Raw genomic sequence first — 26840 nt, forward strand, 5'->3', positions numbered from 1 at the left:
TTTGGATGAAAATAATTTTTATTAAAAATAATAGTGTTTGGAAATATAAAGGGAAATGGATCTCTTCTCCATGGTGTAACATTACATCTATACATAAACAGAAGAATTTGTGGACAGTTTTTTTTAGGAATAGCTCCTACTATAGAACAGATTGGGAATAATAGTAAGAATGGTCAATATCTGCATTTAGATAAAATTCATCATTTTCAATCATGTATAAGAGATCCTTATGTGTTTGTGGTCAGAAAATCTTGCATATTTGTTTGTCTGAGAACATTTTACAGAATGGAGATTTCATTACAATGGCTTGAAGTCAGCGGGGAATATGGATCCCAGTGTGACTGAACCGAATTTGGCAATCATCACCTGAGAGTCAACTGCTGTTCCAAATAGCTCACGAAATCCTGAAATGCTCAAAGTGATTTGTGGGACTGAAAATAACTGGCATATTAGGACTGATTGGTGTCATTGCAGTTGCTACTACAGCTACAGTGACCTTGCATGAGATGGTGCAGACTCAACAATACATGCATGATTGGCATAAGAATGCTAGTGATTTATGGCATAGTTAATAATATATTAATGGAGAATTAAACAGTAGAGTTGATTATTTAGAATCAGTAGTTTTACATCTTAGAGATCAAGCATATAACTTAAATCTACTTAGGGGATTGAAATGTGATAGGAAGGAAAGTAACTTTTGTATTACTCCACTTGCTTATAATAACTCTATGCTTAATTGGGAAAAGATTAAAAATCATTTGATAGGTCATAAAGGTAATATGTCATTAGAAATAGAAGAATTACAAAAAAAAAGATATTAGAAATGTCTCAGATTTATGTAGCTGAAGATAAGGATATCTTTAACGATTTGATTTCTCATTTCAATAAGTTTAATCCAGTAAATTGGTGGAAGTCTCAACAATTTTTATCAGCATTAAGAATAGAACTTTGTGTGTTAATCTTGTGGCTCATTATTGTTGCTTGCCTGGGACGAGAAGTATGCCGAAGACTGCACCATGTTGATGTGATGGGACAAGCTAATAATTTGGTACTTGCAAAAAATCTGATATAGTTCCCCATGGTCAGAGTGCTTGGCTGGCAGTCAAGGACGGGTAAGACTCTCAGAGGAGGGCAACCTAAGACAGGCACAGCCACCCTGACTAAAACAAAAAGGGGGAAATGTGGGAAACAAAGGTGTGTTGTTTCCATAGTAGCAAGTTACTTTCTGACCACTGGGTCATGCGGTCCCTAGAGATATACGTGCAGGTGGCTAATCTCTCCAGGAAACATAACATTCTGGCAGAACCCAGACTTGATGGTACGAGTAACCTGGGCAACAAGATTTATGAGTATATTTGTTTCTATAACATAATAGAACATCTTGGACTTTAGTTACTATCTTATCCACTGTGCATTGTGTTTTCAAGAATGAGGTAATGGGAATAGTTAGCTAGAATAGTTGCTGGTTCTCATGATTGCTTGGGGTATATAAAGAAGCCTCTGATATTAATAAACTTGTCTGATGAGCTTGAGGCTTCAATGCTCTCAGATCCCCTGAACCCAATCTCTCTTTATCTTTCATTCCCGATACCCTTCAGGTCCACAACTCTGACAGTGTTCTGGTGTCTGTCCCCTCTACAGAGTAAATCATTGCTGATTATTGTCCTTTGTAGTATCTCTGTGTTGTCTAATGGTTTTGTTTGAAAATAAATTCATTAAATATTTGTATAGTTTTATGAAAATATTATGTCCATAAAATGAAAGAAAGGATTTTTTGCTAGTATGCAGGGTCAGCATGCCATGGTATGAATATTTTACTCATCAATCTATAGAAAGAGACCAACTTGCCAGATGTAAGGTGTTTTTTTGTGTTACCATATGTTGTATAAAAATAATTGTAAGGATATAATCTCTATGAAGAGTTAACATAAACATAACATTGAATTTTTGGCAAAATTTATCTCTGAAGCCCTTAACACTTCATTAAACTCTGGATTCACTTTAGGTATCAGTAACCCAGGTACACATATATTTCAGTTTTCCTTTGACACACTGTGACTCACCAATTAGACCTCCATTGTTGAGTCTGTTGTTACTTTTGCACCTTTTCTCTCCAGCCACATATCAGTATTTACTTTGACAACTTTAGAGAAAAATGAATGCACTAAATAATTTATTGAGCACCTACTACATGGTAGGCACTTTAAAAGGTGCTGGGAATTCAAAAATAGAAATAGCCATAGGGCCCTCCTGCAATTTACAATCAAGTAAGAGTGGATGATATTTATAAAGATTCACTCAAAGACTGGTATATGCAAGACGAAAAATGTGATAAATGCCAGGGAGGGAAACTTAGGATAAAGGGATTTGACTTTGCCATGGATCTTAAAGAAAGGTTACAAAAAATTGAACTGAGATATAGAGAATGTTGGAATTTAAGTTGATGGAGCAGGGAGAAGAGATATTGTTTATGAATTCCAAAAATAGGTATTGATTGTGTTTGTGAACTGGTCTGGTCCTCTGGGCATATTGGATTGGATTGGATTCAGAGGTTTCACTTTTACTTGATTAAATCATGATTAAGTCTTTGATTGGGCCATGTCAGTAGGATGTTGAATCCCTACCCTTTGGTGGGTGGGAGGGACTCACAGAGAAAATGACATGACAGAGGAGAAAGTTAGAGTTTTGATTTTGGAGCCCCAGGAAGTCGATACACAGAGAAGCAGATATGTGAGTGGAAGTAGAGAAGGCTCTGTTAGAGGGGCAGAGGCCCCATGAGGAGAGACGAACCCGTTAGCCTGATAGTCTACAGCTGGCCTTGTGGAGAGACCTGAGCAGCTGAGTCTGGAAAGAGGAAAGAGACAAGACTTACCCCAGCCTACAGCTGATATTGGAAGAAGCTGGGACCACAAAGCCTTAAGAGGAACAGGAAGGCTGAACCCTTGCAGGCTTCAGCAGCCATCTTGCTCCAACATGTGGCAAGGGACCTTGGTAAGGGAAATAACTTACCCTTTATGGCCTGGCATCTGTAAGCTTCTACCCCAAATAAATTCCCTTTATAAAAGCCAACTGATTTTTGGTATTTTGCATCAGTACTCTTTTGGCTGACTAATATAGGAGGAAAGAGAATTCAAAGTGTAGAGAACAACTACTGCAAAGGCGTTGTGGTAAATTTGAATACCTATCATGAGTATAATGTAGTTGTGGTGCTGACAGCAAGGGTGAGTTTGGTTCAGGAAGAGACTTAGTATGTAAGCGAAGGTTAGACTTAACAGGATTTCTAGACCATGTTTTGGATTTTGGTATTATTCTAAGGAAGACACTGAAGCATTTTCAATAAGAGGATTATACTGTCAAAATATCTTTTAAAAATAACACAGGCTTCAGGAATGGAGTAAGAGAGTGGAACAGGAAGACCTTATTATTGCAGTTATTAGTCACTTTGTATCAAGGTTACAGAAATGGTGATGGAGAGAAAAATGACACATTTGAGAGTTTTTTTAAAAAGACAGTAAGATTTGGGGGAAATGTGGACTGGAGAAGAATGAGGGGAAATGCAGAAGTGAGAGATAGAGTGATGTCAAGAGGACAGGTCGGTTTCTAGATTGCATAACTTTCTTGGATGGCCTTGCCATTTACTGAGATATGGAGCCCTAGAACATGATTCTTTTTGTGAGGAAAGTTAAAGAATTGTTTTCATTTCTATATGTTGAATTTGAAGTCCCTTTGAGATTTGAGATTGGATATTTCAATTAGGCAGTATGATATACAGGCCTGGTGATCAGGAAAAGATCAGAGGTAGAGATACAAATTTGATATGCATTGCTTTGTAGGTGGTAACTGAAACCATGGGAATGGATGGGATTAGCTAAGGCTATTTAGAGGGAAAATGTAGAGAAGATAAAAAGACTGAAGTTCTAAAAATACAAAATGAAGAAAAAGGGAGAGGGTGATGAATGAATAACTGCTTTGATTCAGACGCAAAACATTTTTAAATATTCATCATAGCTTCTCATTTCCTATTACATTTATATCCTCTATAGCACAGTTCCCACACCTCTGAGAAGTAGCACTATACCTATGCACATCATAAATGAAAATATACACACGCACGGAGTTCTCTAGAACATATGCAACATTGGGTTTTCTGTGATCTGATCTTGAACTTCATTACTTGTCTTTCAGTCATAGAAATGGAGACTGATCTTCTGCAGAGGGGATTAGAGTCTACAAATCCATTGATTTTTTTTCTCACAATTTTCTACACTAATCTCTTTACGAGACAGCAGGGCACATTTCATGCCCCGGGTCTGTGGAGTGTATTCTTTTATTGGAAACCTGTAGAAAGAAAGAAAATGGCATCTTCACACCAGCCTTGAAAATATACATGTACCCAGAGGCTAAAGAGGCCCTTAGTTAATATTTTCTAATTTTAAAATGAAAATATGATCACTGAAACACTTTAAACAGTACACAATAATATGATAAAGTAACACTTCCCATCCTGAATTCTATTCCCCATAACCTCTTCCAGAAGAGTTAATATTAAATAATATCTATTAGTTTGAGATTAATACAGGTAATGCTAGAATATATTTCTGAATTTTTTTAACTTATGAAAGTATTGACCACTGTCAGAAAGGAACAGAACCTTATTTAATTTTGTAGACTCAACTCACCAATTTATCTCTTAGATAAAATGGTAAAATGTCAGCAGTGGCAAATCCTGTGCCACACATACATCTTCTAAGCAGATACAGTGAGGTTTTGTGTGTGGTCCATTTTATATGAAGAGCCAGTCAGGAAATTTGTATCTGTTCACTCAGTTCATGCCCAACACTACTAGACAACCCAAATTCATCATATAATTAGGGCCTCGAATCACAGAAAGTTAAAATTCAGTGAACTCACAGATTTACATCAAAAGAGCTGTTGTCTGTCCAGATCCATAATTTTTCAGTTGTACGACTCAAACCCATCCAATAAAAGCTTGAAGTATTTAAGTGCAGCCACAGGAAACTCTAGAGGGAAAAGAATAGGTGATTTGAAACAACAGAGTGATTCTAACAGATATCACAAAAATATCTCAGGAACAGCTGTTTTGTGTTTGGCTCTGGGCTAGAAGCCGAGAATAAACAGGTGAGTAAGGCATAAAATCCTATTTTCCAATACATCATAGTGTAAGGGAAGAGAAGAGATAAGTCATCAGACAATTGCAATACAGTGTGATGATTGCTGAAACAGGGCTAGATATATAGAAGAAGGTACGCAGGAGTGAGAAATGCCTAATTTGAGTCCTAACTCTGTCATTGATCTTTGTGCATCCTTGGGTGAGTTATTAAGTCTTTTTACTTCTGTTTTTATTTTTTTCAATCTCTAAAATTCATGTAATAATACCTATCTCAAAGAGTTGTTTTATTAAATAATGTTGGTAAACAAATGCAAATAAGTGCTCAGTACAAAAATAACAGCCACTACCATCAAATACAAGTGTGAAATAATATCTTGAAGAAAGAGAACATGCAGAGAAAATTGTAGAAAGAAAGCACTGTGTGAGCTGCGGTAGCAAAAATTGTTCAGTTACCAAATATATTTTTTCTTCTTTTCATGTAGTATTGCTGCCATAATGTATTCTGGGTAAGCATAATAAAGACTATATTTCCTACTCTCCCATGACAAAATGAACTAATTCTGACTGATGACTAGAACAGAAGTCATAATGAAATTCTGAACCATGCACTCAAAGGAAGGACATACCCTTCCATTCATCATTTTCTTCTCTTCCTGCTGACTGCTGTGTGGACATGGTGATGACCCAAACAGGTAGACAAGGGTAGCCCCCTGCCAACGAGGGTATGACTTGAAACCCATAGAAACATAGACAATTGTGCAAGAGAGAATCTCTTGCATCTATCCTAAGGAAGATTTTTTAAAAGGTTTTAACAGTTTAAAATTGGCATTGTTTAACAATCAGTGACTGGGAGGAGTTACGAATTGGACTGGCTTTGAGATTCGTTTGATCTGGTTATCCTCAGTGCTCCACAGGCTTCCAATACCCGTAATGATACTTGGTTTTTAGAGTAGGGCTTATTTGTTCGAGGAATAGCCACTGAATCCGAGAATTTTAGTTCTCCTTTCGCACTGTGCAGGAGAGGGGATCTCTTCGCACAGTCTTGTTCCTCTCCTGTCTGTCTCCCAGCAGAATCTTTTTTACTTATCTGGAACTAGTTAGCTTGGTAGCTGGACGCTTTGGAGGGCAGAAGTCTCTGTTGTTCTGTTGTGCTTCAGTCTTGCGTGGGTGCCCTCAGTTCTCCACCGGGTTAGTAGTGGGTTCAGTTGTGTATTCCTCCCCCTCCCACAGGACGGACCCTTTCCCACCTGCAATGATGTTTTATCCTGACCCTGTGCCACATGCAATGATGTTTCACACATTCCCTGAGGGCATCAGTGTTGCCCTTCTGCTCTGCTACTTGAAGGACTTTGTTCCACAGGCGAGAGGAGGGGCAGGGGGCGAAGAGTCTGGGTAGGAGTTCATGCCACTTCATTGCTGCTATTTTTCCTCAGAGGTGTGCGTCCACAGAGGACATTTTCCTCTGTTCCTTTCAGTTTTTGTTGTGAGAGTCTGGTCAGATTTATAGAGAAAGAGGCTGCAAGAGGGTGTGGACTTCCCCAACTTCTGCAGCCTGTAGGGACGGCATCCTCTTTCACTACCCTGCACTCAGCCCGCATCCATTTCCAATGAAGTCTTCTTAATACAGCAAAGATTCCCTTTAGATTCTTATTTACCCTTAAAAAGGAATGATTACATCTGGCCCATTTATTTACTTGGAATAATGTAAAGAAATGTAAGCTGAAAGGGAGGAGTTAAGTTTCCATTTTAATATGTCTCAGAGACCAAAGGAGTGACATCAGCAAAATGGTGTAATAGGCAACTCTAGGTTCCTGACCCACATGGAACATCAGAAACGTGGAGCATGAAATGCTCCTATTTTAGTCATTGACTTGGCATTCATGCAAGCTTTCCCTGAAAACTACCCTCTCGGAAGGCTTATCTTAAATTCTCCAAAAGGAAGGTGAAGAATCTCAGTTTCTAATGTCTAAGACAGACGTCTTCCCTCATCTCTCCACAGTCTCTAGAAAGGCCCTTGCCTTCTTTTCTGGGCTCACACTGGGTCTGATATGGTACAACTCATTTAGGAAAAATCCCCTTCATTGACTTCTGCTAGTTGGGCAGTCTCCACTTGTTTCCAGCTCATTCAGTAAAAACATAGATGCAAAAATCAGCTACAAAATACTAGCAAGTCAAATCCAACAGTATAATACAAGGATTATACACCATGAGCACGTGGGATTTATCCCAGGAATTCAAGAATGTTTCAAAATAAGAAAATCAATCAATTAATACACCATATTATTAGAATGAAAGGATTTTAGAAAAGGAAAATAACAAGTGTTAGTGAGGATGTGAATAAACTGGAACCTTCATACGTTGCTGGTGGTAATGCAAAATGAAACAGCTGCTGTGAAAAAAGTAGTCAGTTTCTCAAAAAGTTAAATATAGAATTACCATATGACTCACATATTCTACCTCTAGACATATGCAAAATAATTGAAAACAGAGACTCTGATACTTGTATGCCAATGTCTCTAACAGTATTTTTTACAGTAACCAAAAACTGCAAACAACCCAAGTGTCCACCAGCAAATGAATGGATAGACAAAATATAGCACATTCATACAATGAAGTATCATTCATCCATAAAAAGGAATGATGTTCCCACACCTGCTACAATATGTGTGGACATCGAAAACATTATGCTATATGAAAGAAGCCAGAAACAAAAGGATAAAAATTGTATGATTCCACTTTTATGAACTATTCAGTATAGGCAAATTCACACAGATAAAAAACAGATTAGAAGTTAGTAGGGGCTATGGGAAAGGGGAATTGGCAGTTATTGCTTCATGAGTACAGAGTTTTTGTTGGTGATGAAATAGTTCTGGGAATAGATAGTGGTGATGGTTACATAACATTGTAAATGTAATTAATTATGACTCTGAATTATACACTTAAAACGGTTAAAATGGTAAGTTTTATGTTATGTGTATTTTAATGCATACGTACAAAGGAACATTTTAAACAATATGTTTTGCCTCAGACTGCCTTTCTTCACAACCCAGTTTGTTTCTGCTCTGGAGACATGCCTTCTCGGCTTTCGGCATTCTTCCCTTGGCAGGTGAGCAGGGAACATATGGTGCTCTTACTAAACTCCTTCACTGCACTGTTTCTACATACAGTGATTTACTGTGTATTCCTTTCAGAACATTCCTGTTAGAAGCTTTGTAGTTGATCCTAGCTTTTCCTTCCTGTCCATTAAAATTTACCTCAAAGAGAAGAAAGATATCTATTGGTTGTTGATTTCATCTTGGATTTGGTTCATATTTCATCACATATGACAGAGTCTTACAGTTTGATATTTGGAGTTATTACTGTTTCCTGGTTATATGGGAGATGGTTTACTGCTCTTTTTGTTTTTCTTGTTACTGTTGGTTTCTGTGAAACTCAGAAGGTTTTTTTTCTCCCCCTCAGAAATCTCAACAGCCGCATTTTAAATCCCTCCAGATGGCAGATGTTCAACTAGGATGGTGAAGCACTGCTAGGCATTGGGTTTTCAGAAACTGAGACTTTGACATTTCACTCTCTGCTGTAGGGTGTTAGAGCTCAGGCTGTAACACCCTATAGCTCATGCTGAGAATCCTTATTTGATGCTTGCCAATTAGCACCTATATTGGTCTTATCAATTAGAGGCTAGAAGTAGTATCCAACTTTCATGTAGTGAAACTTCTATTTAAATTAAGCCAGAGTAGCTAAATAATATTTCTCCTCTAAGAAGAACTAAATCTAAGTGAGAAAGACTACTTCGTTTTCCTTTTTCACAATGCCATCCTTAACTTCAGTTGCCATAGTATCTGACTGCAGTCTTTATGAGCATTTCAGTGAAAATGGGAGAGGAGATAAGACTTTCAAACTCTTCCACTTAACAGCGGACTGTGGTAAGAAGTAGGGATCCATTGTGGAGAAAAACTTAGGTGTATACGACCAATGAACTCCTCACCCCCAAGTTAAAAAAAGAGCCTAAAATAATCATGTATTCATGATTATTAATTGATTATTAATTGATTATTAATCATGAACCATTAATTCATTCAGCCAATATTTATGCAGTTATGAGAAGATGCCCAATATGTAGCACAAGTAATTTCATTTAAAATGGGACAGATGCTTACAATCACCACATTAATATCTCACCATATCAATGAAGTCCCGAATCACAAAGAGAAGTGAATTTTTCATGGCACAGTCAGCTTGACTTTCTTTCCAAGAATTCTTAGTTTCAGAAACCCAATAACATTTCCCTTCATGCAACTTCCAGTCTTTAGAGGGGCATGATTGATTGGCAGTGAAACGATTGGATGAATCTGAGACGAAAAAAAGATAATTAATTAAAAGACTCTCAAATCTATCTCCCTGAAAATGACCCTGAATAAAGGCTCTCAAAAAATGATTTAAATTATGCTGTAAGCTTTCTTTGACAAAAGTATGTGCTTTTTTCCCAAGGTAGAGATGAAAACAAAATAGAGATAAATAGAATTACAACCACATATATTCATTTACTTGCTCTTTCTTTCATTTATTTTCTTTAAAAATATATCATAGTCTTTTATACTGTCCCATGCTTTGTATAATCCATCGAAAGTGTACAGTCAGGGGCTCCCGTTTTCAACGCAGTTTTGCTGTCATCTGAACAAATATGAGAATGCTTATGAACTATAACAATTGTAGTACAATTGTTATATATATACATATCTGTAATACAAGGTATCAATATTCGGTTGGATTGGGGGGAAAATACACCAAATTTAAGATATTGGTTATAGTTAGTAGAAGTATTTTGATGATGCCCTTTCATAGTTTTTAATAAATGTTTGATAACAATATAAGATGTTGGTGGCGGGGTGATGTATGGGAGTCCTTTATGATGATATGCATGTTTGTGTTGCAGGTTCACAACTTTTACTATACACTTATTGTTTATGTATGTCATGTATGAATGATATATTTCAATAAACTTTTTTTGAATGAAAAAATCATACTCTTTATCATCCAGGTAGCACCAGACTTTAGGATAAAACAATGAACATGCAAACCTCAGGGAGCTCAAAGTTTTACAAGCAATCTATACATTAGAGATTTTAATTAATGGTCCACTAAAGGCACCAGAAATTTTGGATCTGTGTGTCACATGTATCACACAGGAATAGTTTTTCTTACGCAAAATGTGTAATAGGTGGCCCGGCATCAGTTAGGTTGATCTCCCCATACACAAAATGATGTTGACATGCAAAAATATGTTGGGAATTTATAGTTCTAATTTATAATATTTTCCAGCAGGTTTAGAAGTTGGTGCATCAGTGTCTTAGATGGACCAATAATTTAGTGTCCCCTCAAATATACATTCTTTACACACACACACACAGAGGCACTTGAAGGCACCGAAGAGTGAACAGAAGCAGGCAAATTCTAGAGGGCAGCTGACACTTAGAAGAATGTTTGGCAAGGACCAAGTGTCCCATTTTAAAAATTGCTAGCTTCAGATAGGATAGGTCAAAGTTGGTGTCATGTAGATGGGAATAAATCTTCAATAGACAATCTGTAATCTTTCTATGGTGAATATCTAGAGGACAGAGTTTAGAGCAATTACAGATGTTAAAAAATAAAGAATGAATCTCATAAAGGAGAAAACATAGGGTGGGGGTGAATTTATGTTTGGCATATAAATTCTTTCTAAGTTCCTGGCTGATGCATGTAAAAGCTAGACTATAGCTATGGATTTTTAAAAAGTGAACTGAGATTGAACTGTTGCCCAAAAAATAGGGATTTCAATTTCAGTCCAATCAAACTAAATTGCCAGTTAAAATAGGAAAATCAGCACTTTTTGAAGAGATATATTAGAATCCATAAACTTCTCAATATTAATTTCACAATGTCTGGGATACAATCTCAAATTACTTGACTTAGGAAAAACAGGAAAATACGACCAAGTATAAGAGGAAGGTCATTTAATACAGGTGATGCACATGTTGGGATCAGCAGGAAAATATTGTAAGGCAAGTGTTATAACTATGCTCAAGGATATAAACAAAATATACTCGTCAGCTCAGAAATAGAGAGTATAAAAGAGGAACCACGTGAAATTCTGTAACTGAGATATATGATACAATATCTGATATACAGAATTTCAGTGGATAGGCTTAAAAGCAGGGAATTGGCAAAAACAAAACAAAAACAACAACCAAACAACTGGGTCAGAGAACTTGAACTTGTCCAATATGAATAACAGAGGGAAAATGTTTGGGAAATATATACAGAGCTTCAAGGACTTGTGGAGCATTAAAATGTTTAACATGCATGAAACTGTAGTCCCAGAATTAGAGGACCGAAAGAACAAGGCAAACAAAAATATTTGAAAAGATAATGGCTGAAAATTTCCCAAATTGTTTAAATTTGTATATTTATGTTTTCAAGGAGTCCATCAGCCCCTATGCAGGATAAATATAATGAAAATCACCTGTAGGAATACAATATTCAAAATACTTAGAACCAAAGACAGAAAGAAATCTTAAAAGTAGTCAGAGAAAAATTACGTATTACCTGCAAGGAAACAACTATTCCCAAACCCCTTATTTTCATCACCAAATATGGAAGCTAGAATATAGTATAAATATCTTTAAATTGCTGAAGAAAAAAAAAATTTCCACCAAGCATTCTATATCTAGTGAAAGTGTCATGGCAAAATTGAAATATATTCAGATAATAGAAAACTAAATGAATCTACTGATAGCAGATGGTCACAACAACAATTGCTAAAGGGAGCTTTTCAGGCTGAAGGGAAATGTTTCTGAATGGAAATATGGATATTCAAAGAAGTACCGCCAAATATGGTAAATATCTGGATAACCCTAAAAGCATAAAGATATCTCCAAAAGATCTTTGGCCTTACTTATAATATTAAGTCTACATGCTTGCCTAGATTTAAGTTCTTTCTTAAAAGATTGGTATAATGCACCTAATGAAAATATTTTCCAAGTACTATGCATGTTAATGTCAAGTAAGTGCTAATTTTGTGACTAGACACTTTAAAGCAGTGTTTCCCAAAGATTTTTTAGGTCACATATATATATATATATAAGACCAAGATAAATAAAACATAGTCTACTTATGATCTACCAATTAGCAACCCAGATCTATACAACTAAGCAATTTCATGATTCACTAGCATGTCAGGACACAGACTGTTGAGAAAACCTTGCTTTGAAAGACACTTTCAAAACAAGACAGTTAGAACCCACAAGAATTAGATAAAAATATTCTAAATCATTTCTTAGCTTGTATGAAAAAAGGGGAATTTCTAAAGAGGGGGACACAGAGCTGAAAGTGGAGTGGGAAGCACTGACTGGGTAAATGAGTTCCAAAAGGCAGGTAGCCCTCAAGGCTAATGCTCTCAGTGCCAGGATCCTAACAGAAGTCGGGTTCGTGAAAGGCAGTGGAGTGAATCTGAGACTCCTTCATTAGCCTGGGGTCTTCAAAAGAGCCTCAGAACAGACCACCCAAGTGGGTAGCTTCCCCCTTAGTTCTTACTGATGAAAAGGCAACTCATCTATGAAAGACACATCTTTAATTTGCCTCTTGGAAATCCCATCAACTGATATCAATTAAATTTTTAAAAATCATAGAATACTTTAGAAAACAAGCCAATATGTTAGCAGAAAATACAAAAAGCAGATCTGATCAGAGGAATTTTTATTTATTTATTTATTTATTTGATTTTTAACTTTATTTCTAAAGAAGCTTTTTTATAGAAAAGTTACATCGAAAATATAGGGGAGTCCTATACTCCCCTCATTATATTTCCCCCTACTAATAACATCTTTCATTAGAGTGGTACATTTTTTACAATTGATGAACAAGTATTGAAGCACTGCTGCTGACATTATGATTTACACTTTGTACTGCATATTTTCGTAGGTTTGACAAAATGCATAATGGCCTGTATCTATCATTGCAGTATCATGCAGAACAATTCTCATGTCCCCAAAATGCCCCAAGTTCCACCTATCTTCCCTTCAGAACCCGTGGTGGCCACTGTCTTTATATCAATGTTACAATTTTTCTATTACTACAATAATAATGTCTACATTGGTCCATAGTTGCATTCTCCCCTTATGTTTTTTCCTTCCTCAATCTTGAGAATTTGAGGGATATTTAAATAATCATATGTATTATGAATAACAATGTTTAAATTATTTTAAGGAATAAAAGAAATAAAAAATGACTAAATAACAAGAAACCATCAAAAGCTACCAAACACATTTGAAAAAAAGGAGTCCTTCAGAATTGGAAACTATAATCATTAAAATTAGAAAGTCATTGAATGGGTTAAAGAGCAGATTAGATTCAGGAGAAGGAATTTGTGACTGAAAGATATCTGAAATCATTTCCCAGAATTCAGCATAAATGGGCAGTCATATGGACAAAATGAGGGTTAAGTGAAAAGGAGGATAAGAAAGAAAAGGTCTTAATACACATGTAATTTAAATCCCAGAAAGAGAGTAATGGTAGGGAAAGAAGTAGGAGTGTTGGCTGAATAGATCCATTTAAGTTTTACTTTAGATAGTCGAAATTTAGTTGATTATTTTATTAACACCAACCAAATTCAGTTTTGATATACTTTCCAAATGAATTGAAATGTACGACTTCAGGAGAGGTGCCCTGTACATCTACAGCAACAGAATGAACATTGGAACACAGTTCTGACAGTATTCAAAGCTAGAGCTTCATTTATTGCTCCTCTGTGTCATGGGTAGATGGCATACAAAAAAATGCTTTTGGTTTAGAGATAATGCCCCACAAAGTTTGCCCTCATAACCACATTGGTTAAAGGGAAATAAGGTAAGTTGAGTGAGATAGTTATAATTTTCATATAGTGGTTAAAGGGACTTGGAAACATCAAAATCTGATTTCAATGTGTTAAGAAATTCCCAGAATTTGAATAGTCTATAGTATGGACATGGTTAAGTCTTTCTAATAGAATTATATTTGGATATTCAAAAGACAAAAGGTGTGTATAGTTTTTCAAGGCAGAATTAAAATTCAACATATTGAAAACAAATAATTTAAGAAAACAGAAAGATCATCTAAATGGATGTTTCTGTAACTTTTAAAAGTTCAGAAGAGTGAACAACTGAAAGACTAACATAAGATTTGCATTAAGGAGGGGAGAGAAATAAATAAAATAAATCTTAAAAAAAAAGATTTGCTTTAAAATTTTTACATGCAATAATAGTTTAAAAATGGACAAAAATCAATCTGCTATGAACATTATTTTTTAAGAGAAAAGATGCTTTAACCATACCCTGCACATTCCCCAAATTTTAAAAAATGCATAAAATGGAATTATTTCAGTGAGATTATGTTACACACTCATTTAAGACTCACTATATATATATTTAAAACCTCACTATATAATTTTTCTTATTTTGCCATGGATCCCTGAACATTTTTTGCTTAGACTGTAATGGGTCCCTGGAAAACAATCATCTATAGAAGTAGAGCAGTCTTTCCTGTATTCAGATAATCAAGGAAAACCAATACTGTTGTCCATGCTTGGTTACACAGGAATTAGGCAATACAAAATCATTTTACCTATTGAGCTGTTTGTTCCAGATTTATTTTCTCCAGTGCAGACTTTCTTTATTGATTCATTATTTGCTTCAGTATGTCTTGCAGAGTTTAATTGGAAGACTAATGGAAGAAGAAACATAGTTTCATATTTAAATTCAAAGCACAAAACCAGGGTTCTAGTGACTCTGTCAAGTTTAAAAATGTGGAAATTCCATTATAAGTTAAATGATTAAAATAGAGGAGGAAAACAACATTTTTCAAGGAGATGGAGTTACCTTTGCACTCTTAAGCTTATTTATGCTACCTTTAGGAGAATTGGAAAAATATGACTTGGGAACAGAAGGATACTCTCTTGAGTATTTCCCTAGAGCTTTCATGTTTATTTTAATAAGCACAAAATAACCAACTCTGAATATAAGACCCATTTGGATAGTTTATGCTTATTGAGTTTCTGTGAATCAGGTGTCAGCTGTTTCATGGAAAGGGTTTTTAGGTGTTTTGACTTTGGTGCTCAATTGTGTTCCTTTTGAGATCCTGTGAGCAAATGCTACATATAGTAAACATGGGGTTAACCCCGAGTAGTTTTTCTGCTTTCTATTGGACATTTAACTGAAGCTATTTTTATTAATTTATAACCTCATGATAGTGTATTACACAATTAGTATTGATCATATAAAACAAAATAAACAACCGTAATAAAAGTTAGTATATAGTGCTTGCCATGTGTCAGGCATTGACCCATGGTGCTATACTTATTATGTATTTAATTCAGTTAATGAATTAAAATATAATCTGTAGTATTTTATATTGATGTATAATATAATATAATCCTTACAATCTACATGCTGGGACTTGAAAACTGGCACTCTGGCCCAAGAGGGTCCAGGCCTTTAAATCCTACATATTGTTGCCTCACAGATACACTTTTTAAAGAGACAGTTTATTCTTAAAAATCTATACTAGAAACACATGTATTCTAGTACAAAATATATTTTAGTAGCAAACTACATTTTCTTTTTTTGTAACACAAATCTATGTATTTTAACATAAAAAAGAAAGATAGCAGAGGTATTTATGCTAATACCTTCTTATGCTTAATGTGTGTTTGCTATTTTAATAGCCCGGATTAGGCCATTGACTAGACTACTTAATGCCTCTGGGCTTCAGATTGCTCTTCAAACCTAGAGATTTGGCCTTGCTGATTTCTAGTTCCAGAATTCTATGACCCTTGTCTATTTACTTCCAATTACTAATGCTATTCATAAGAGTACAGTGACATATGCAGTTACTGCATTGGCCTGTTCTAGGATTTGATTTAATCTGAAAGTCTGCATTCCTTGGATTATGTAAACTCTGTAGATTACCTTTGTTCTATAGCTATTCTTGAAGCATTTTTCTCCAAGAATTTATTCAACAAAAAATTAAAATAATTACCAACTAAATACTTGGGTAAATTTCAGCTATTTCCCAAGTATGCAAGTATAATTTTAAATGCTTGATTGAATTGATTGATTTTAGGCAAAATTCCCATCTATGGATACAAGAATAATGATGACCGGAGGCAGCTAATGCAAAAAAGTTTACACCCAAACATACTTTATACATGTAATTTAATATGGTTTCAAGTGAAGATGCTTCCAGAGCAACTTTTGAATATATATCCCACTCACTATGTTTGGGGAACAGCACAATGCATCGTTTGATCTTAATCATAAAATACACATTTGACCTTGACATCTTTTTCCCGTATAAATGAGATTACTCCATAATATATATCACCATGCTGAAATATTACAGAAAATCACTAATTTTAATTTTGCATCAAATTTCACACTTTCTGCATGAAGCTGTGCTGTATTGTTTAGGAACCTCTTGAAGAGCAAAGAAAATTACACCAGATTATCAGAGAATACTTGGGAATAATGAATAGAATTGCTAATTACTTACCATAAATACTCAGCACAATTACTATTAGCACAAGTATGATGATCACTGCACATCCAACTTTCTGGAAAATTCCATAATGGTAAGAATCTATAAAATTGGATAGATGTCACTAGTAAGGCTGGCAGATAATTTCTTTGAGTCTTTCATAATGAAGTAGGAGAAGGCTGGAAAACTTTCTCAGTTATAGGTTATAATGCTCCTGTATTACTTTTCTTTGAAATATATATACCCAGCTCCTTTAGTCACAGTACCTTCTTTTCTTTCATTTGCAATAATACAGACTCACATGTTTGGCTATACTGTTTGTGTGCAGTGCAGGGGGATTTATAAAACTATGAATGGATATAAATTATTCCTAGTGGGTTCACAGCGCATATACCCCAGTATTTATCTTACTAATGATCCATTCTCTGCAACTCTAGGTTTTTATATGACTAATTGACAACACCCCCTATTGGGACTGAACTAATTTTTTGGTCCCTTTTCTTATGTAATGCACCTATTTCCTGTGAAATATAAATGACATTTCATAGAAACATACATTTTAAGATACAAGTAATTTCAGGTATTATCTTGTCCAACTCCCATGATTTTTGCATGTGAGTGTGTGGTTTTGTTTGTTTGTTTTTTTTTGTTTTTGAGGTACTGGGGCAGGGGAATGAACCTGGGACATCATATATGGGAAGTTGGCACTCAACCACAGAGTCAAATCAGCTCCCCTGAGTTGTTATTTTTGTTTGTTGTTTGTTTTGCTTTGTTTTTGTTCTTAAGGAGGCACCGGGAACGGAACTCAGAACCTCCTATGCGGGAAGCAGGCACTCAACCACTTGAGCCACATCTACTCCCTAGTACCCATGTTTTTAAAGTGAGGAATTTTGAGCCCATAATTATAGTTACATGACAGCACATATGTGATAAGATCTAAGGTCTCTTGACTACAAAATCAGAGCCATGTTCAATACCCACAGTATCTTGATGCCTTTGGTGTACTCAAAAGATAATAATTAAATAAAGAAGCTTATGTTTTCAGCTTTGGGCTGACAGTTGAAGGCAACCGTCTCCAAACTTTGTGCCTGGGAATTTCCTTCTGTCAGCCTTCATGTTACTCAAATTTGGCCAGTCTCGAAGCCAAACTCAGCATGTAAATGCAATGCCTTCCCCCCAGCGTGGGACATGACACCCGGGGATGAGCCTCCCTGGCAACGAGGGACCACTATCAACTACCAACTGATGATGCAACTGGAAAATGACCTTATACGGAAGGTTCAATGCGGATCAGCAGAATATCCATGTCTACATAAAATACCATGACTTTAAAATGCTGTTTGACCTAAAGTAAGGGGGAAATGGAAAGGAGAAATGAGTTTATATGGCTACGAGTTTCTAAAAAAGAGTCTGGAGGCTGGCAGAAGGTTTGCCCTCATGCACAACTGAGCAGAGTCAGAGAGACAGATAAAGCAGATACAACCCCCAGATATTGGTTCCTTTGAGGGCTAAAGAGACCCATGGGAGTTATGGTCATGGCCGATGGGGTTAACTACCAGGGCAGATGGCCCCTCTTTGGAAATGGTGTTTATGTGTGATGAATCTGGACTCAGATGGGATCTCCCTTCATAAGACTTTCATGCTAATGTGCTGGAGGTGCAGTTAATGTTGGGGTTTAAGATATATTTAGGGGATTTGAATCTCTGGACTGACAATGTGATAGCCAGATCCTGAGCCTCAACAGACTCCAGCACCTACAATCTGATTTATTGGACTTACCACACTCAGCTAAGATGGAGGTGAAGAAGGACAACCACCACACCATGGAGCCTAGAGTGATTACAACTGAAAATGGGAGGATTGCATCCAGCATCCAGGTGGAATCTGAGCCTCCTCTTGACATAAAGGTGCAATGGACACAACCAATCCAGTGTCCACATAGAAGAGGTGGCATTGGATTGGGAAAAGTGGACATAATGGACAAAGGGTATGGGGAAAGGCAGGAAGAGATGAGAGGTGGAGGCGTCTTCGGGACATGGAGCTGCCCTGGATGGTGCTTCAGAGGTAATCACCGGACATTGTAAATCCTCACAGGGCCCACTTGATGGAATGGAGGAGAGTATGGGCCATGATGTGAACCAATGTATATGAGGTGCAGAGGTGCCCAAAGATGTACTTACCAAATCCAATGGATGTGTCATGATGATGGGAACGAGTGTTGTTGGGGGGGGGGAGAGGGGGGGTGGGGGGGTGGGGTTGAATGGGACCTCACATATATATTTTTAATGTAATATTATTACAAAGTCAATAAAAAATAAAAAAATTAAAAAAAAAAATAAAATAAAATAAAATAATTATGATATAACAATTCCATTTATGTATGTGACTTATATATGTATATACACACACATGTATTTTATATACACACATCATACAATATACTGAGAAAGTACTAAAAATAACTGATATTGAAATACCAAATCAAATATCAACGATGATTGAAATGAATGTTTATTTGGTGGAATATTATGAGAGAGTTCTTTGTTATATGTTAAATTATTATAACTAATTAAAACATCTTTAATGGGAATATTTTAAATTCTTGAATTAGATAATTCTCAAAACATTTGGAACAAAGTCCATATATTTTCATTTATCATGTAAAACAATTGAAATTGTGGGAGTCGAAACAATCCCAAGAAGGATGTATTTATATTCCTTTACACATTTCTAATATGAAAACTTAGATTATGAGCCATAACACTTGGGATAATAAATCATCAGGATTTTATGAAAGGACCTGCATAAGATGGAGTAGGTAATTCTTTTAGGCCCTTCTGGTAACACTTAAGCAAAGCATGAATTTCTGTATCTTAGCCAGGGATATTCTCAGTGGAATCACACTGACTCACCAATACACTGTTCAGTTTCTTGGTGACATATTATGTCTCAGAGAACCAGTTAATCTACAATATTTATTGAATATCTAATGATATCCATTCATTTATTTATCCACTTATAGATTAATCCACTCAGCAAACATTTATTGCTTACCTGTATGTATTTAATTGTGCCTGAGGTGCTGGAAATACAAGGATTAAAAGATCAGGGAAAATGATTCCACATAAAGGTTCTGGAATGGGAAATTATGGTAATTTTAAGGAACAAAGAGAAGGACAATGGCCAGATCATATTAAATGAAAGAGAGGTAGTTAGAAGAGAAAGGTCATGGATAGTCATATGTAAGCCTTGGTAAGACATGATAACCAAATATTTCAAATAACTGTTTCAGTACACACTGATATGGCACATCAGAGGAAATGCTGCACCTACCCAATACTAGAAATATACAGAGAAAGAGCAACAGCAGATTTGACTTCTCCCAACTCTAGATCATAAGTATGATTATGGGTAGATAATTTAATCTTTATGTGCTTATGTATTTTCATTTATGACATTAGATCATTGGATGAAATCACATAAAGATATAGTCTTCAAATTCCTAAACCATGAAGGAATTAGAGTCCTATCCATCAATAGAAAGGAACTCAAACCCTGGATTGCAGAATCTAAAACACTGATTTTGCTGCTTGAACTGAGTTAAAATAACATCTGGAAAAATGAACTCATTGCATGAATATTGTTTTATTTTTATGAATAAGAATGTAGCTCTAGTTCAAGTTATTTTTTCAATTAAATTGTTTCATCTCATAGGAAAGGAAAGTGTCCACTCTAGGGAGAAAAGAAAGCAGATTATGCTGTTTTGGGCAAGTTAGAGCGGTGGGGTTCAAAAATAATAATTTTCTCTTGAAACCAAAGAAAAAACACATATCAGATTCATTTGATAACTGATAGCATTTCAAATTTTTAAAATAGAGAAGTTTACACTTCGGAAATATAGAAAATCAAAATATCAGATTCACTGAACAAGGGTAAGTGAAAAGAGCAGACTTCAGATTATTTAAATACTTTATATAGCTTTTATTATATACAATAGCATTCTTACCCTAGAGGAAAGAACAGAGTTGCAACATTGCGAAGATTTTTCCCTAATGGTCCAGGAAATTGAAAAGATTTCACAGTTGAAAATATTTCAACCAGGGAGTGGTTTTATGAGATTAAGGAACAATGTCAACTCTAGTCATATTCCTCTCCATTTAAAAAATATTCTGTTTCTCAGAAAGTCATTAATTCTAAACTTCATGAAATAAAATACTAACATTTCATGTTATTTGCCTCAATGTAAATGAATTAATCACACTATATTAAAGGACTGATTTAATGGGTGTGGATAAAGCTCTAGGGCAGAAGGGGTTATGAGTATAGAATTCACTCCATGAGTATGAATGTTTCCAATAGAAAAATAAAGAAGAGGAGGCTATGAAAACCAAAAACAAAGTTTTACATATTCAACCTAATGTTACAATTAAGCTTTATGAACAATTTGCTTCATTAAAAACAGTCTGATACTTAAATTCAATAAATTTTGCTCTGAACTCAGTCTCCTAGCAATTTCCACTAAAACAATTACAGACCTAAGGACAGAAATAAAGGAAATTAAAAGTAGAATATTAATTCTCAAGGGAGCCCTAAATCCCACTTACCAGTTCTCTGAAGGAGAGATGAATGTTTTGGAGAGGAAGTCTGAACAGTTTTAATATCAGCATAGACTATCTCCCCAGCCATTGCACGTATTAAAAAGGGGGAGAAGACCACAAATAGCGTTATTCTCAAGAGAGTCCTGTGGCTCTACAAACAAACTTCTGGTAAGCAAATTGAGATAGAAGTTTTCCTTCTGCTTCTCCAACTTGAAGGACTTCCTCTTTGGCAAGTGATGACAAAAACGATGTGATCTGTCTTATCAACTAAGGTTGACAACCTTTTGAATACTTGCAGGAAATACAGAAGAAAACTAATATCCATGCAGTGAATTCTAGCTCTTCATTTAGTTCTCTTTCTAAATTTGGAATAACTTTGACTTGTTGTATTGATACCACAGAAGATACCTCGTCTTCTTATTCTGCCAACCACTTCCTCTTTTAGTTCAAACATAAATTTTCTGGCAGAAGTTCTGACCATAGAGCATTTCTTTCAATACAGAATAGCAATTTGGGAAGGGGTAAGGAAGAAGGAGGGATTTTGTTATGGATGTATAGAAAGGTACTGATTCTTTTATGTTTATCTCAAAATGCATTGTGCTTAGTGAGATAATATTTAGAAGTTCTCTAAAAAGCTATTCTTTCCTTCATGTGCGCTAAGATTAAACTGAGGAAAGCATGGATAATGCAGAGGACTTCCAAACTACACAATTATATTGAAGAAATAGAAATAACGCTCTGCCAAAATAATTCAAGTTTAATCATAAAGGCAAATAAACCTAATTTTAAAGAGGTTTACATAGATATTTCCCATTAAATACAATATCTTAAGCATTGACTTTTTAAATCTCCTGTTTCTTCTAAAACTTCACTAGAATTATACTAAAGGAATAAAATTGTGTAAGTCCAAAACAATAATAACAACAATGAAAGGATTGGGGTTTTATGAAAAAAACTCAGCAAATTCCCAGAAGATGGATTGTAAAGAGATGTGGCCATTCATGAAGCAAAGTACAGGAAACTGAAGGCTAGAATATGCAGAGGGTTAATAACTGAGGAGAAAATCTAAAAGTTTGTGAAATTCTGGTAAGACAATTAAGAAATGCCAAATATTTAGGAGGGTAGAAGTTGTTAGCTTATAACCAATGGCTTACTTGGATTTCTGCATATGAGAGTTGGTTTCCTCAGCATCCAGGACAACACATTGTACACAATTGTCTAACCAGCAGGCACCCCTACGCCCCAAAATATCCAACGGACTTAAGCTAAATTGAAAAATCTTAGAGAACAGACCTTGGTATTCTGTAACTTAGGAGTCCTTCAGTGACTACCATAAGATTTCTCACTCTGGGTGTGATCACTTGAGGTTGCTGTGATACTTCCTCTTTTCTGGGTTAAAACTTTATAGATAACTAGAAAATAACTTCTGCATTTTGATCAGCATTTTATATGTGAAACCTGGCTTTAAGAAGTTATAAGAAGTTATATTATTTGCACATGATCTTAACAGTAAGTTTAAGAGCGAGGATTTGAACTCATATCAAACTGAGTCCAAAGCCCAGCACTTGAAGAGCAAGAATCATATTTTATTATTCTCATTTCCCTTACTCAGTTTATGCCTGAAACTTAATAGACACTCAGTAACTATGTTTTGAATTACCAAATCAGTTAGTGTATACAAAAAAATTTGATAGATGATCTAGCTATATAAAAAGGAAAAAGCTAATAGCATGTGGGAGACTTTTATAAAGTATGTAATGAATCTTGGGTGCTTACACATTTAATATTAATTTTCCTCTCCCCCCACTCCCAGATGATCAAGAGTCTGTGTTATATAGTAATTGGTAATTTTGCTGAGATATGACTTTGAATGAATGCCATGATACTTGTGGGTAGGGCTCACTTAGCCAGGAAGAACATTCTACATAAAATCAACCTTCAGATAAATTCAATAATGGAATATTTAAAATGTTATCAAATAACCCAAATAGAATGTGCTTGATAGCAAGATAATGTGAGTTGTAAAATTGCTTGGTTAAGTGGTCTAGACTAATCAAATATTCATTGGTAAAGATGTGAAAGAGTAGCCTAAATATTTAGTCGGGTCGCTGCATTTTATGAGGAAAATTTTGTGATTATAGTGATTCTCGAATTTGCTGAAAACATTCTTAGGCCATAATGTTTTAAATGTTGATTTAAACATTGGTTATTCAAATATGATGCTATTTAGTTGTCATTGTTAGATAGTACTACTAATTAATGGGCTAATAGGCATTTAAAATATGCTCCTTTATTGGACTACCTTTAATACTGAGGTTCGTAATTTCTTTACTGTGCATGGATTCCAGACTGAATCCTCAATGCTGCCCAACTTCCTGGAGCAAGGTCTCATTTCTACCTGCTTTCCAGGGCTCAAACCCAAAATAATCAAAAGTAACCACATTTTCCCTCTTCTTCCACTGTGTGCCCTCTTTGTTTTGGTGGCCCCACCACCTTTCCAGAAACTCAGGGTTAAAACCTCTCTTTTGTATCCCCCTATTTGTCACTTCCCAAAGTCTACTTATTCTTGTTCTTCAACATCTTTTGCAGTTGTTTCCTTATTTCCATAGCAGAGATCATATCAGCTACCTCTGGATTAGGGAATCTCATCTCTATTCTCTTTCCAAATAAAATTTAAATGAAATTGCTTGCTTAAAAGAAGGTCCTGATTATCCAGTTTGGAGGATCTTTATTTTCCCCATTAACAGTTTCTACAGCTTTCATAATTTTCGGCTTTTTGCAAGGAATATTCGGATAGCCTTTAGCTGGTTTTCCTTTTGTTCTGCCTCTTCCTACTCTGCATAGGACAAGACAAACTTTTGTAAAGAAGAGTTCTCATGTTATTACTCCCTTAATTAAAAGACAGCAATGACTCCTCTTTGCTTAACACATACTTGTTAGACTACACCTTGGCATTTAAGCTGTTTCATGATCTTGCCCCAATTAGCTAGTTGCAGCAAAGCCAGGAGTTCTGAATCACAGAAAGACCCAAAACAGGCACTCCACAGAGATGGATGACGAGTTTTATTATGTGCGGACCCAGAGGAGAGTCAATCTCCAAATTCTGAGCCCCGTTTTTCGGTGTTCATAGTTTATACAGAATTTCAGGTGGGGTCATCATAACTTTTGCTCATTGGCTAATTTGTTGCTTGGCAAAGTTTTACAAGCAGGGTTACCGAAGCAGAACGCAGCTGTAAGGTTGCAGGCTGATTCACAGAAGTGGGGAGGGGGGGAGTCACTCATATTTTTCTACTAGACCATGTTTTCACGGGCTGATTTACAGAAATGGGGCAGAAGTTATTCATTTGATATCTTCCTGCAAGGCCATGCCCTCACAAGCCGATCCACAGAAGCAGGAGTGACTTATTAGATATTTTTGCAAGGTTATGCTTTTTATATCTCAACAAACTTTCCTAATTTACCTCCACTACTAACATTTTTACATTTTATGTTTCAGCTATGCCTACTGATCTGTGCACACACAATGTACTGTTTCAGATTAAAGTCTGTGCTTATTCTTTCATGTTAGCTGATAACTGTTTCTTCCTGTAACTGATTTCTCATTCATGGCCAGTTCAAATGTCATTTCTCCATTTCTATGAGCTGATTTTTTACCCTTTGTTGAAGACATTTTTGATTTATCAAAAATTTAAATATTGCTACATAAGATGAGTTGTAATAAAATATAATCACTCATCATTCTTAATCTTGGATTCTAGACCAATTTAGAAACACAGAGTAATCAGCTAGAGATCAAAAAAGAAAGTAAAATGTTAGTTTCATACTGGGTAGACTTCCCTATAATCTTGAGAATAATGGAGGTGCTGCAACCAAGTTGGACCCCTTGAAAGAAAAAAGTAAACATAGAAGCCGTCTAAGAAATATAACTGCCTGCACCTAGCAATTCAAAGATCATATATTCCTGTATTCATTAAGACTTAAGAAACAAATTATTCACCACTGCAAAAAAGTTGGCCTGAACAAAGAAACATACTTAATAACAAAGTGGAGACAGATTGAGTCTAAGGAGGTGTCAGGGAGCTGAGAAAAGAGTCATTCTTCCAGATACTTCCCAAACATCTTCTGTGATAATAGTCTGCCTGAAAAGTTACAGCCACCTCAGCTGAACAAGATTCTTGACTTTGGTTTCAGGTCTAAGAAAATCTCAGAAATCAAATATAGCGTAGATTTCTGAAATTTTACATGAATTTTTCCATAAAGTCCTAGAACCAAGGGAACATTGGGTCTTTGCTCACTTAACCAATAGTGTATTTCCTATCATCTCTAATTTGAAACACTAAAAAGTATGCTGCTAATCCCAGATGGGAAATATTCACAAATGATTTTAGGAGAAGAATGGACGAGAAAGTTCCTCCCAGAGTGAAATTACTGGGGTCAACCAGTTGTATTATTTGTTATATGGCATTTTAAAATGAGATATAATTTACATGCCACAAAATTACCACTTTTAAAGTGTACAATTCAGTGGTTTTTAGTATATTCACAAGGTTGGGCAACAATTACCACTTTCTATTTCTAGAACATTTTTATCACCCTCAAAATAAATCCCAAACCTATTAGCAGTCACATATCATCCACTGCCTTCTGTCATTAATGGCTGCCACTTTCTATCTCCATTTGCTGTCATGGACAGTTTATATATATTCTGTTTGAATTCTGAGAATCATGCAATATGTGGTCTTTTATGGCTGACTTCTTTCACTTACCGTAATGTTTTCAAGGTTCTTCCATGTTGTAGCATGTATGTGTACTTTATTTTTTAAATAAAAGAATAATATTCTACTGTATGGATAGTTTAAATTTTATTCACCCATTTATCAGTTAATGGACTTTGGGTCGTTTCCACTTTTTCTATATTTTGAATATTGCTATTATGAATTTTTATATACAAGTTACTGTTTGAATAAGTTTTCTTTTGGGTATATACCTATGATTGGAATTACTGGGTCATATGATAACTCTATGTTTAGTCTTCTGAGGAAATTACTGAATGTTTTCCAAGTACTTTACCATTTTACATCTCAAGCAGCAATGCATGAGTATTCCAGTTTCCCCACATACTAACTCTTGTTATTTCAGGGTCTGTTTACTTTTTTTAAATAGATGATTTTTAAAAATAATTATTTTTATTCCCCACCATGGCCCCCTCGTCTGTCTGTTCATCTTCATTAGGATGCACCAGAAACCAAACCTGGGACCTACCATGTGTGAGGTCAGTGTCCAACCACTTGATCCACTTCCACTCCCTGCTGGTTACATCATCTGCTGGTTGTATCATCTGCTGGTTGTATCATCTGCTGGCTGTAGCATCTGCTGGTTGTGGTGTCTGCTTGTTGCAGCGGTTGTGGCATATACTGATTGCAGGTCTGCAGTGTCTGCTGGTTGTGGCATCTGTTGCATGTGGATCTGTGGTATCTGCTGGTTGCAGTGCCTGCTGGTTGCAGCGTCTAACTGGTTGTGGCATCTGCTCATTTCTTTAGGAGGCATCGGAAACTGAACTTGGG

General features: G+C 35.7%; 1 protein-coding gene across 4 annotated transcripts; it reads right to left on the minus strand.

Annotated features, from left to right (window-relative positions):
- Positions 1-26809, minus strand: LOC101445693 (killer cell lectin-like receptor subfamily B member 1B allele B). Of its 4 annotated transcripts, none has more exons than XM_058282782.2 (6): positions 26539-26809; positions 16694-16780; positions 14768-14866; positions 9314-9483; positions 4915-5024; positions 1-4341 (listed from the first exon to the last, which is right to left on the minus strand). In XM_058282782.2, the coding sequence occupies exons 1-6, from the start codon at positions 26612-26614 to the stop codon at positions 4224-4226; spliced, it is 660 nt and encodes a 219-aa protein (XP_058138765.1). In that variant the 5' UTR covers positions 26615-26809; the 3' UTR covers positions 1-4223. The 4 variants fall into 4 exon arrangements, with proteins under 4 accessions (XP_058138765.1, XP_004451240.1, XP_004451239.1 ...); XM_004451183.5 differs by lacking the exon at positions 26539-26809 and adding an exon at positions 22431-22535; XM_004451182.4 differs by lacking the exon at positions 26539-26809 and adding an exon at positions 21283-21651.
- Between the last annotated feature and the right edge of the window lie 31 nt (positions 26810-26840).

This window comes from Dasypus novemcinctus, chromosome 20 (assembly GCF_030445035.2).
Source record: "Dasypus novemcinctus isolate mDasNov1 chromosome 20, mDasNov1.1.hap2, whole genome shotgun sequence".
Lineage (NCBI taxonomy): Eukaryota > Metazoa > Chordata > Mammalia > Cingulata > Dasypodidae > Dasypus > Dasypus novemcinctus.

Bases quoted from the DNA above. Each gene is read 5' to 3' on its own strand.
- LOC101445693 (XM_004451182.4), bottom strand. From the start codon at position 21,364: ATGGCTGGGGAGATAGTCTATGCTGATATTAAAACTGTTCAGACTTCC. The intron at 9,484-14,767 runs GTAAAATGATTT...TTTTCGTCTCAG, and splicing joins TGGAACAAACAGCTCAATAG to ATTCATCCAATCGTTTCACT. The intron at 4,342-4,914 runs GTGAGTTCACTG...TTCTTTCTACAG, and splicing joins AGCTCTTTTGATGTAAATCT to GTTTCCAATAAAAGAATACA.